This window comes from Cricetulus griseus, chromosome 5 (genome assembly GCF_003668045.3).
Source record: "Cricetulus griseus strain 17A/GY chromosome 5, alternate assembly CriGri-PICRH-1.0, whole genome shotgun sequence".
NCBI classification, from domain to species: domain Eukaryota; kingdom Metazoa; phylum Chordata; class Mammalia; order Rodentia; family Cricetidae; genus Cricetulus; species Cricetulus griseus.
Genome location: NC_048598.1, coordinates 190,742,383 through 190,755,852, shown reverse-complemented (window position 1 = coordinate 190,755,852; position 13,470 = coordinate 190,742,383). Strand labels below are relative to the sequence as shown.

Here is a 13,470-nt window from a genome sequence, read left to right as displayed (position 1 = left end):
GATGTCCAAGCTGCACTGTTCCTTCAGTGTGGAGCATCGGCTACACTTGTCTATACAGCTTGAACTTGTGCTTAAAGAGAGAAGCCGCATGAGGCCACTACCAGCAAGACCAGAGCCATAAAACTCTCATTGCTATCTCTTCCCTCTGCTCTTTTTACATTTGGCAGTTCGTTCCCACTCTGCAAGGACCCAAGCTCCTGCCTCAGGAACTGCTCCATAGAGCCTTCCCGCTCCAGAGCCCAAGACCTAACTCCAGTGCTGTGTGCCTGGGGCAGGGTTAGATTAGATTTCAGCTCAGTGCTTGCTCAACTCACTGCTCCTGTCAAGTAGAATACAGAATTCCCTCCCCTCCCCCCAGTACTGAGAATTCTCAGGTGCCAACTGCAAGAGTGCAGGCAGCCTGTTGCAAAGGTTTCTTCTCTTGACTCTTCAGGAAAGGCTCTGCTTGGAAAGGATGGGCCCTCTGTGGTGTGGCCAGGGCTCTCTCCTCTCTGTGACCAGACTTGGCAACTTCTATCCCTCTCTGTAAAAAGAGGTGTCTGTTTAGATGTGGCTCTGCCATCGTCACAAGAGCAAAGGGGCTTGTAAGAGGGCTCAGCAGGTAAAGGTGCTTGTTGTGCAAACCTGAAGACCCTCATAAAGGTGGAGAGACAGCTGACTCCACAGAGTTATCCTCTGACGCCTCTCATACACACACACACACACACACACACACACACACACACACACACACACACACAAGTCGATCAATCAATTTAAAACTAAGAAGGAAGCTCCCCTGAAGGAGGAAGTCAGTTTGGAGATCTGACCAATCAATGGTGCCCTGGTAGTGGATGAGTATTTACCCCTAGTACACAAATGAACCTTGGGAGCCCTCGACACACAGAGGGATGCTCTCTCAGCCTAGACACATGGGGGAGGGTTAGGCCTGCTCCAAATGATATGACAGACTTTGAAGATCCCTCATGGAAGGTCCCACCCTCCCTGGGGAGCAGAAAGGGGATGGGATAGGGGGTCGGTGGGGGGGGAGGAGGGAGAGGGAGAGGGAACTGAGATTGACATGTAAAAGAAGCTTGTTTCTAATTTAAAGAAAAAAAGACAAAAAGAAATGAAAGAAAGCAAAGATGCTTACTTAATATATGTATATAAGTAAATGTAATCAGTAAAGAGATGCTCATGAAAATAAATAAATAGAAGACAGACAGACAGACAGACAGACAGACAGACAGACAGACAGATAAATCTAAGAAGGACAGAGAGCCAGGTGAGCTTCCCATAGCTCAAAGGTCCCTTTTCACTCAAAGACCCAGGACAAGGTCTAGGCTCACCTGAGGGTGCAAGAGTCACCCCTCCCCTAAGGTTGAGTTGTTAATTCCCCAATGCTTACTATGAGCTGATTGGACAGTTATCAGGCCCGCATTGGCAACTCCTCCATGGCTCATAGCTGCTCCAAACTCTAATCTCTGTCCTAGCACGATGCCAGGGGCAGGCATCAGGGGCCAAAGGGCAGCCAGTGTGTGCTCACAATAGAGAGAAAGAAGTGGCAGGTGCCTGGAAAAACATGGCCCCAGTCTTGGGGCAAGGGGTGGGGGCTTGACTGGTATCTGAGTTGACAGCTTCTTGGTTTTTGTGCCCCCTTGTGTCTGATAAGAAAAGCCCTCTCTGGGAAAGTAGAGAAGTGAGTGACGGTAAAACATCCACGAGACACACTTCTCACCTTGTCCTGGTGTTCGTGTGCTGGGCCCTAGCTGCTAGCCCAGGGCTGCACTTGACCTATCCCCATTACTGCAAGTCTCATCTCTTGAACTACATGTACTGTCCTTAGGGTCCCGCATGTGACATCTCAAGGGTTCCAGTCTCAGAAATTACAGTTTAGGGCTAGAACCTGGAGGCCCTGGGCAGTCTCGCCCTCATTTGATGGCGAATGGCCTATGAGAACTAGTTCTCTCCAGTGACACATGCCAGCCATTCCTCACAGCGACACCGAGAACTTTCTTACTTGGCTCATGAGGGCACCGATGGAGCCCAGAAAAATGTCAGTTTATATTCACGAAGCACGTGGGAGGCCAGGTGAGGAGAGGATTGTCTCAAGGTCTTCCCTGGGAAAACCTCACATTTGCAAAAACACAAAGAGGCAAACCATCCCAGATTCCCTTTGGAGGTTTGAGGGGTGTTGTCCTGGGGGAGGAATCTGGGCTGTACCCATCGCCCTGTTTGTTAATCATTAGTTGATCTGGAGGCAGCAAGTAGGGGGCAGAGGACTTTATTTCCCTGAGCGCCATAAGCCACTCTGCAGCTCAGATAGCCACCCAGGGCCACTCCAGGACGGACTGTGTCGTGAGTAACCCAGGGATAAGGGGAACAATGTCAAAAGAGGGAGACTTGCCATCCTGGTTTGCCCAAGACCAAAAGCTCTTCCTAGGTCACTGGACTTTAGAGCTAAAGCCAGGGGACTCTGGGACCAACTGGATAGCTAGTCACCCTCCCTACATGTTAGCGATGCCGAGACTAGATAGAACCTCTGGTGTACCTGTGTTAAGTGACCCTGCTCCTCTTCTAGGTTGCTGGCACTCAAGCCCTGATTCCATACAACTAGTTCAGCCAAATCTTGGTTTTCCAAAGCTCCTAGGGTAGGTGCTGTTGACATACCATAAGGCATTCTGGGTAATTCACTTAAAGCCATAGAAAAGTACACAGTCCTGGGGCTGGGCTTTGGAAGCTATGTAGGGAAGGGAGAGTCCAGGAAGCCAGATGTGTGATTGAATCCTCCCTCCCATGATGAAAAGCCAGGCAGAGAAAGCAACTGTTGCGGCTGCGTCGTCCAAGGTCAGTGAGGAATGCAAGATGTAGAGGTTCTAATACAGAAGTTCTAATTTGAAAACAAAAGTTAAATATAAATGTAAGAATTACCATTGAACTCTGTTGTTGACTGTGGTGACCCAAGACTGTAATCCCTGCTACTCAGGAAATTAAAGCAGGATGCTATCTTTAATGCCTTCCAGTGTTAGAGAGTTCAAGCCTGCCCTGGACAACGTATTGAGATGGTATCTCAAAACAAAAAGTAGGAGCCAGATGGGCCTTTGACTATACCTGTCACCCATATTCTCACGCCATACTAACAAATGTCCAAAAGAAGCCTGGAGGGGTGGCTCAATAGTCAAGCTAAATCACTGCTCTTACATGGGACCTGGGTTCTGTTCCCAGCACCTACATCCAATAGCCCATCTGTAAATGTAGTTCCAGGTGATCCAAAAGCCTTTTGTCTCCTAAGTGCACATATGCTCATATAGACACACACACATATACATAAATAAAAATAAATAAATCTTTTCTTAAAGGTGAAAAATGGCTGGGGATACCAGAGTTAAAACTCAATGGTATATTTGCCTAATGTACATGAGGCCCAGAAATCAATTCCTGGCACAAGAAAAGAGAATAAAAATAGGTAGATAATGTTTCACGATAATTATTTGAATTCCAGATGGAAGAGTCCATGCATAGTTTTGTCAAAAAATGCTTGCCTTGTCCACAGTTGCTTCCCAGTGTCCAGGGCAGAGTGAAATTGTGGCCAAAGAGACTGGCTTACAAAGCCATGGATGACACTATCTGGCACTTTGTGGGAAGTTTCTCAACCCTAGAGAGAGAGAGAGAGAGAGAGAGAGAGAGAGAGAGAGAGAGAGAGAAGACAAGGATCCTTGTGTGTAGGGGATGCATGGTCCAAAGAGAAACTCCCAGGATATGCCATGGGAAGTGGGGAGAGGCATAGAAGGCCAGACAGATGAGCAGAGTGCTCACAGGACTTTTGGCCAAGAACCTAACAGTAGTAGGACCATTGGATGGAACAAGGGTAGATTCAGAGTAAAACATGAATAGCCTGTCCCTGACAAGTCAAGTCCATTGTGAGAAGGGAATCGGTCTCACCATTGGAGTCCTTCACTGACATCACTTTCTTCTTCCGGATGGGGCAGTGAGAGGAAGACAGCCCTTCCTGTTTCCACCTGGGAGAGAAGCACAAGAAAGTGAAGGAGAGTGGCCTGTGGACCGGGCGGCACAGGGAGGGTGGCCAAGGTGGTGTTCACACCTTCGTTGTCCTTTCCCTGAGTGACTAAGATAAAGTCACGGGGAAAGAATAGAACAGAGGGTGCCAGGCAGAGGAAGTCTAGCTCTGGCTGGACCTTTGCAAGCTGGGCAAGTTCACAGAGGTGGGGGCATAGGCATATGCTTCCTGAATCTGAAGCAATGTTACCACCTGCCTGGAGGGTACCGGCATTCACTTCCTTCCGGTGACAGAACCGAGCACAAGCCTCTATTCCGAGTGTGTGGAAAGCCAATAAACATGGAGAAAGAGGAGAGCAGAGGGCCTTTATCAGACAATAATGAGAGTGCTGGGGCTAACTCCTAAACACATTGGAGACATAGACATCTTCTCATTGGAAAGACCTGTTATCACATGTAGAAGGGATCGTATGTTCTGTGTTCAAAGATGCCTCACAGGAACATCTTTGGATTTTGATTTGGAAAATCACAGAATTTATCTCTAGTGTGAGGTTATTTCTAGGTCAGTAGAAGAGGGAATGGAGAGCTCCAACTACCTAAAACCAGTTAGTTCCTTGATGGTTTTCTAAGAAGAACCTCACCTGAAATGAGCAAAGGAACACAGCAATTAAAATGATATTTACATTTACATGTAATGCAATGTAATGTCACTTACAGGGCCATCCCAAAACAGCATAGGTGTTAGCCCCTAAAACTCCCTACCTAGTGATGGAATCTCCCCACCTCTGTGTCCATGCCTGCTAATGTCAGCTAAGCAGGGCTCCTGTCTGTTGCTGGAATATCCTTGGGGACGGGGTATCATTTTCTCTGCAGACCTGGAAGATCCAGCATGCATTGCACTCACTGCCTGCTCCTTCTTCTGGCTGGACACCTGATGCTGTCTCACAGCCAGGCAGTCCAAGAGATCGACAACACAGCCAACCAAACCAACAGAGAATTCTCACAGTTGAACGTCTCCAGCTACCAGATTGCCTCTAGCAATGCCAACTTTGCCTTCAGCCTCTACCACCTGATAGCATCCCAAAACTCTGAAAAGAACATTTTCTTCTCCCCACTCAGCATCTCTATTGCCTTGGCCATGCTGTCCACGGGAGCTGGTGGGGACACCCAGACTCAGATCCTTGAAGGCCTGGCCTTCAATCTCACGAAGCTGTCATTGCCTGAAATCCAGGACGGCATCAGGTCCTTGCTTCAAGTGATAAGTCGTCCATCCACTGAGCTGGACATCTCTGTAGGCAATGCCCTGATCCTGAACCAGGACCTGCATCTCCTCCCTAAGTTTGTCAGCACTGCTGAAGCCTCCTATAATGGCAAAGTCTTACGCAGTAACTTCAGAGACATGGAGGCTACCACCCAGCTCATCAACAACTATGTCAAGGAGAAAACCCGTGGCAAGATCAGGGATTTGGTTAGCGGCCTGACCCCTGACATGAGGATGGTTCTGATAAATTATATCTTCTTCCGAGGTGAGCTCAACAAGGTGCCAGCTCACTGCCGAGCATACACTCCTGCTGGGAGGTAGGCTAGGGTGGGCTGCAGTATCCAGGTACCTCTAGCTGTTTCCGAGGTCCCATCTTCTTGTGAGGACCTCCGGAGCTCAACACAGCTAGTCCACTTTTCAAACTCAGCTTTTTATGAGTGCATGCCACAGCACACATGTGGAGGTCAGAGGGCAACTCTTGGGAGTTGCTTTTCTCCTTTCATCCGGTGTGTCCTGAAGGTCACACTCAAGTCATGAGGACTTGATGGTGGAGCCTCTATGTCATATGTGATCTCCACGGCTCCAAATCTCAGCTTGTAACTGGTTCTGATTCAGGATCCACTGGGAGCAAAATGAAAACATTCCCAGGCAAATTAGTCACCACACCTGTGTGCCACATGTGGTGAGTTTACACACCACTGACCACTCAAAAACAACTTCCTTTTGAAGATTTATTTTATTGGGTTTGCTGTTGTGTTGTTTGCTTGTGTAGTTGTATGTCTGTATGGGGTATATGCATGTGAATACAGGTGATGGCCAGAGCCAGAGGCATCAGATCACCTGGAGTTGGAGTTACATTTGGTTGTGAACCACCAGGTAGGTGTTGGGAATCGAACCCCAGTTCTCTGGAAAAGCAACAAGAGCTCTTAATTGCTGTGCCATCTGTCTAGTCCAGTGCTTTTCACTCTTCCTAATGCCGCAACCCTTTAATATGGGTCCTCGTGTGGTTATCCCAACCATAAAATCATTTCTGTTGCTATGTCATAGCTGTAATTTTGCTACTATTATGAATCAAAATGTGAATATTTTTGAACATAGAGGTTTGCCAAGGGGGTCGTGACCCACAGTTTGAGAACCACTCTCCTAGATTATTCTCAATTGAATCAAGCTGCCGATCGAGATCAACCATTCCTCCTAGATGGCTTGGATGGGACACAGTAACAATGAGGAAGGGTCTTCAGTGGCTATACCATGGCTCTGGGAAACAGATGGCACTCCCTGACCGAAGGTTTGGCTCCTCTGTCTCCCTTATACCCTCAGGTCTGTGGAAGAAACCCTTTCCTTCCTCAAAAGTCTTCAACGGTAACTTCTACGTAGATAAGAACACGGTCGTGAAGGTACCCATGATGCTGCAAGATGATCAGAAACACTGGTTTCTTGATGACAGGCATGTGCCCTGCACGGTTCTGCGGATGGATTACAAAGGTGATGCAATGGCGTTTTTCATCCTTCCTCAAGAGGACAAGATGGAGGAGGTGGAGCAGGTGTTGTCCCCAGGCATGCTAAAACGGTGGAACCACTTGCTTCAAAATAGGTAATCAAGATGTCCCATGGTGTCCAATCCACAGTGCTACTTGCAAATGGGACCTTCTCATGAAACTCAGTGGCTAGAAACTGGAGTGACCACTAATCTATGAAGGCATGGGTCCTGGCTCTGAGACTTCCCTTGTCTTCTAAGACAGTGAACTCTCCCGTGGTGGTTAGTACAGGGTCACGCTCATTGGAGAGAAACACTCCAGAGTTATGGTCTTGAGTTCTTCTGTTGCATAGGCCTTGGGTAGAGTGACTTTACCTCTGAGGGTCAAACCTTGTGCAATGAATATGAAAATTGCCACCCCCAGCTAGATGACTGAGCTGATGTAGAAGGGTTAAGAAAATTCGATCCACCCATCCAATTTCATACATGGAGAGATAGAGAGAGGGGAGGGAGGAGGAGAAAGTACAGAGAGAGGGGAGGAGGAGGAGAAAGTACAGTGCCCCCCACGGCCCTTCAGGTACCATTACAGAAAGGGTTTGTTGCAGTTCCCCAAATCCTCCATTTCACATTCCTGTGCACTGGATGAGATTTTTGCCCAGCCTGGGTTTCCAGGACCTGTTTACCCAGCACACTCACAGTGGTGCTTCTGGTAGCCAAACTCAGGTGAAACAAAGACTCAGATCAGCTGGGCCCCCGCTGCTTCAAACAAGGCAGCTTCCCCTCACACTGAAGCCCTGAGTGGAAGCGTTTCTAGTCACACAGAAGTAAAGCACAAGTCAGAGGCCTCATTCAGGTGCATCAGCTGAGACAGGCAATCAACCCTCAGAAGTCAGCAGGCCCACAGCAGATGTGATCCATCAGGTGGAGGGTGGAAGGGTGGAGGGGTGTAGGGGTGGAGGGAGGGCTGTACTACTATGTATTGATTGTTAAATAAAATACTGTTTGGCCAATGAGACAGCAAGTTAGATGGAACTAGGAGTCAAAGAGGATTCTGGGAAATGTAGTAGAGAAGTGCTGATCCAGGCAGGAAGTGACATAGCAAGGAGACTCATATTTAAGTGAAGGAGAACCAGGAAGGGCCCTTTTTCCCGTTTGCCTCCTCCAGCAGCAGGATGTGAGCTCCGGCAAAGAGGGACACCAATAAGGCGTCCAATAAGATAAGTCTTATAAAATATATAGATGTATGATAATTGAGACTGAGCTAACAGATGAGAATCCTAGTCATTGGCCAAGCAGCATTGTACCTAATACAAGTTTCTATGTATTTATTTGGGCCTAACTCGGGCAGGCGGCTGGCATAAAGTGTACACATGGAGGTGGGGCTCGGCGACATTTGGCAGAAAGATTTATCGTAACATTCCAGAGTATCCCTCCACAATACAGCCTCTTAAGGTGTCCAAAGGCAGTAATTACCCCAGATAAACTATAGGCAACTCAAGAATACTCAGAGGAGGATCAGTCTTCCCCAGAGGAGGAGCCCCTTAATTGGTTACGCAATACCAAGTGGTCAGCCCTGAATCATACACATACAAGAAACACTAAGAGGAGGAGTTAGAGAAGGGAAAAGGATGGGTGAAATGGTGTAATTACATTTCAATTTTTAAAAAATCACTCCTCTAGATAGCTAAGTAGACATTCGGGGTCTGTCACCCCTATAGGCACCTAGCTGAGGGGTTGCCTGTCTTACGGGTGCTTCTGAAAGCCAAACTGAAGTAGAGTCATTTTCTTCTGAAGAAGGTCCGGCTGCTTCAGGAGCTGGCTCAGACAATAGAGATCCTGAGTCTGGATCCCAGAACTCAGTTTCTAAAAGCCAGGAGTGGTGGCAGGTGCCTGTAATCCCAGTGGACAGGGGTTTGCATACAAGCCAGCCTACCTCACCAGGCAAGTTCCAGGACAATAAAAGACTCTGTCCCTGTGGTTTGTCCTGTGACTGCCACACATGTGCACATGCAACACACACACACACACACACACACACACACACACACACACACACACACACAGAGAGAGAGAGAGAGAGAGAGAGAGAGAGAGAGAGAGAGAGAGAGAGAATCTAACATACCTCCTTCACTTTGCCCCTTCAGGTACCTTTACAGAAAGCTCTCATTGCAGTTTCCCAAATTCTCCATTGCAAACTCCTATGCATTGGATGAAATTTTGCCTGACCTGGGCTTCCGGGACCTATTCACCCAGCGTGCTAACTTCTCGAATATTAACCAAGAAGAGAATTTGCAGTTATCCAAAGTAAGTAAGAAAGGGTCATTGACCCTGTAGGTCTCTATGAGAGACTTCTTCGTCTGAGAAGGAGGTGGCAGTAGAGACACTCCCTGCTACCATACTGTCTCTGGGAGCCTGAGTATGCTCAGTCTTCCACAGGTATGAGCATCCACCCAGCAGCACACCAGTTTCGAGACACAGTCTCAGTGTGGAAATGATATGACAATGGCCAGCCCATGCCCTCAGACACCTCTGGGTTAGGCCAGGGGCCTGGAATTTGGGTATGTCAGAGGCCTGGAGAGTGAAGGATGCACTACAGGGACAGAAAAGGGGGAGGCTGAAGCCTGAATCAGTGTATTTTTATAGGAGAACCAGAGATCCATTACTTTGCACATGGGCAATAGACATATTAATGGGTTCACCCTAGGAGAGGAGTCTGAATTTCCATTTTGCTCCTTGCCTTGGGATATTGCCTGATCTTTGATTTAATTATCCTTACCCCTAATGTGGCCACAATGCTGCTGACCTCCTAGGAGGTGACAGGAGTACACAGACACACGGAGGGGGTTAGGAGCAACATCTGTCATTACTGTGTAATTCGGAGAGGCTGTAAAGCATGTGGTTTCTCTCTTAGGTTTTCCACAAGGCCACCCTGGATGTGAATGAAGTTGGCACGGAGGCTGCGGCAGCCACTAGTGTCTCTGTCACCTTTTTCTCTGCCCAGCACAAGAGACATGTCCTTATATTCAACCGGCCATTCTTCATAGTGATATATTCCACCAGCACCAAGAGTATCTTCTTCATGGGGAAGGTGTTCAACCCCACAGCATAGCTGTCCCAGGACTAGCTGGGCTGTTACCAGCAGCAGCAGGTGGTTCGGGAGGGCTGGGTAGGAAGAGCTCTGCATCCATGATTGAGAGCAGGGAAGGGTCCCTGACTCCAAAGAGGAGTCAATGGTACAGGAAGAGGTATAGCAAGATGGGCTAGAAAATGAGAACGGCCTTTCTGGGGTGGGGAGGTTGCACCGATTAAACCCAGTGATAGCTCTGAGACCCTGGTGTGTGTGGTGCCTCACACGTAGCAGACACTTACAGACATGTCCTTTGCCTTTCCTCCCAGACCTTGCCCTGTTAGCAAACCTGGACATGGACATAACAAACTCCATGTCCCAGACATGGAGTATGAGGTGTTCAAGTCCCATATAGCTACCCATGTATGTAAGAGAAGGGATGTCAGTTGGCTGAGTGTAGTTAGTGGTTTTTGGTTGTTTTGTTTGTTTGTTTGTTTGTTTTTTGGGTTGTTTGTTTGTTTCCTTTTTCGAGACAGGGTTTCTCTGTGTAGCTTTGGAGCCTATCCTGGCACTCACTCTGTAGACCAGGCTGGCCTCAAACTCACAGCGATCTGCCTGCCTCTGCCTCCCGAGTGCTGGGATTAAAGGCATGTGCCACCAATGCCCGGGCTCAGGTTTTTGTTTGTTTGTTTGTTTGTTTTGTTTGTTTTTTCCAGAAGAGGAACTGAGAATGTTTTTGGTAGGACGACTCCCAACAGAAGCAACCTGAGCCACTTGGACACTGGCCTCCTGCTTTTATTACCTTTGCCTCATTGTGACAATGCCTATCAGAAGCAGCTTGAGGAAGGGGGGTTGGCTCGCTGCTTCAGAGTGCTTCTGTCCATGATGGCAGGAAGGCTTGGCAACCATGTCAGTTCATGGTGGGGGTGGAAGGAGATGGAGGAGATTGTTCATATCATGGTGGACCAGCAAGCAGACAGCGAGGCCAGAACCGAGGGCTGGACCAACCTTCAAAAGCTCACCCCTAAAGACCTGCTTCAACAGACAAGCCCCAACTGTTAGACATTCCAGGTGGAAAATGTGTTCAAAGCATAGCCTGTGGGGACATTTCAGATTCATACCATGATACCTAGTAAGGAAGGCTCAGAGAGAGGCGTGCTGCCTATGGCCTGATAGCTGACTAGTGACGCTCCTAGTACAGACAGCTGTGGCCGTAGCATGCTGCAGGAACCCAACCTGGAGCCAGGAGCAGCATTGTTAATATATTAGCCCTGCTGCTGGTGTGGTCTGGGACTTCAAGAGAGAGAGTCCCTTCCATTCTTGGGACTTAGTTTCTCCACATGAGTAATATGTTATACCCCTCTGCCTTTGATCTAGCTCGGATGATTTCAGAAGCAGAGTGGATCCTCCAAGGAGGGATGCTTCTAGCATCTGGGAGAATAAAACATTGCCTGTGGATGAGGCAGGCTGGCAGGAACTGGTTCTGCTTGCCCCACACCTTCGGTTTCCAGCAGATGCCTCCTCCAAGCCACACCCTGCGGGCTCACAGGGCCTAGTGTGACTAGCACCAGGCTGAGATCCAACATGGCCTCTCTGATTCCAGGATAATGAGAGCTGAGAACAGGGCAGCCAAGAGAGACTCCTCCCCATTCTTTTCTAGATCTGGATCACTCTCTACTGTTATGTCCAGGACAAGAACTCCCATAATGCTTTGCCACTAGTTGCTCACACTGCATCTACAAGCTAGGTGGTTCATTTTACTCCCATTGCATAGTGGTGTCACAAATTTTGGGTTCTGATTTTACTTCTCTGGACCTCAGTACACTCAACTATGAGATGGGACAAGAATAGCTGCCTCTGCCTCATAGAATCACACTTTCTATGCATGGGAAACCTTAAAATGGGGCTATGCACACACCATCCTTGTTACTCTTCCATGAGCCCCGCATCCCAGACACCCAGTGCTGTCCACATCCCCACTGAGCTTCAGTTTGTCCCCACCCAGGCCAACTCCCCTTATGCATCCCAGGTCATTCTCTTTTGGACATACATGCTATTCAGACAAAACAGCATCCCAATAGGGGGCTGGACCTGAACCTGGGGCCATTTTCTTGGCCCTTCTCTTCCTAATATCAGTGCTTTTCCTGACTGAGCTTCCAGAAGGTTCTAGATTTCTAGATCAGCACTCCCCTCCACACTTCTCCCCTTTCTCTCTGTAGGTCAAACAGAGGCAGAACCTTTCTTCACAGTTTGTTTTGGGTGGAAATTGGGGCTGGTCCTCCGTGGTCAACTCAAAGGATTTTCCAGACGTGAAGATTTGGAGGCCACAGACCACGCTCACTCTGGGGGACTTCATGGTGTCCAGAGCACCTAGAGATAGTTCTGAAAATTTGCTCACTCCATTGCTGGAGAACAGGACCCAGGGTCCCCGACTCTCATCTGTGACATACAAGAAGCATCATATCACAAAGACAGAGAGGTCGATGGTGACCGTGGAGAGCCCCCTCCAGCTGACACCCATTCAAAAGTCAGAGTCCATTAGGGACTATGGGAGATGCTCATGGCCCTAGTAAAGCCATAAGCCTAGGAAGAGGCTGGAGTAACCCCTCAACTCACAACAGAAAGTGTTGTCAAGGGAAGTGGGAAGGTCAGGACCAAGGAGGCTGTTCCCCACTCAGGCCTCTAAAACACGGCTTTAAACAGGACCCAAGTCAGCCTCAGGAGAACACTGACAAGGAAGGGGCCCATAGGGGGCGTTACTGAGAGGGGTAGTTCTGGGGCTCAATACCCCTCCTCCAGGTTATATTCACAAGCACATATAAGTGCTTAGAACTCAAGAGGTCCTGCAGATCCCAGGACTGGATGGCTGAGCCCAGGACAAGTTGGATTCTGGTTTTCAACATCCCTGTAAGAACTAAAGTTAGGCCCAGGCTGGCTTATGCCCCTCTCAACACTATAGACACAGGTGGGTGAGTGAGTAGAAGAAGGCAAGCTGGGGGCAGTCTAGGTTTACTTATGGCAACAACCCTGCTAGAGTGACACCTGACTGTGTGAGACCCTGGTGTGATGAAGGGGAGAAGACGAAAGCGCCTCACCCTCGAATCAGGGAAAACGACTCCTCATGCTGATGGTGTGCTTGTTTCTGTCTCACTCTGAAACAGTCAGTGACTCCCTATTGAATACAAGTTCAAAGCTCTCTGGCCTGATGCTAGCGGCTTCTCCTGTACTGTGTGTGTGTCATGTCATTTTAATCACAGGTCTTTTTCATTGCCCACGTCTACTACAGCTTCTTCTCATCTCTAAGCCTCTCTCTTGCAGCCACTTATCTGAGCCATACACATGACCAAGACTGTTTGTAACCGTCCTCAAGCCAGACTGTCATTCTGTCATCATTCTTGGCTAGCTTGAGCATCACTTTTGTCCCACCTTACCCTACAGCCTATCAGATGGGACATCTTAGAGACAGGGCCTTGTTATCCCCAAATTTCCAAAGCTCCCCTGACTTTAGGTAATCTGTATAGCACAGGCCCAGCCAGAAAAATGAATGAATGAGTGAGTGAATGAATTAATGAATAGAAAGGTAATGGATGGAAGTTTACTGACTTATGTTTGCATCACCTATGCCTTGTATCAGGCAAATACTGAATTTAGTTGCTCAGGTTTCAAAAT

The 13,470-nt window shown here is 48.3% G+C and overlaps 1 protein-coding gene across 1 annotated transcript; it reads left to right on the top strand.

The window, feature by feature from the left end:
* The first annotated feature begins 4,885 nt into the window (after nucleotides 1-4,885).
* Serpina4 (serpin family A member 4) lies at nucleotides 4,886-9,843 on the top strand. Its single transcript, XM_035445107.1, has 4 exons — nucleotides 4,886-5,522; nucleotides 6,578-6,851; nucleotides 8,879-9,038; nucleotides 9,646-9,843. Exons 1-4 carry the CDS (start codon nucleotides 4,886-4,888, stop codon nucleotides 9,841-9,843), a joined length of 1,269 nt encoding a protein of 422 aa, XP_035300998.1.
* The last annotated feature ends 3,627 nt before the right edge of the window (nucleotides 9,844-13,470 follow it).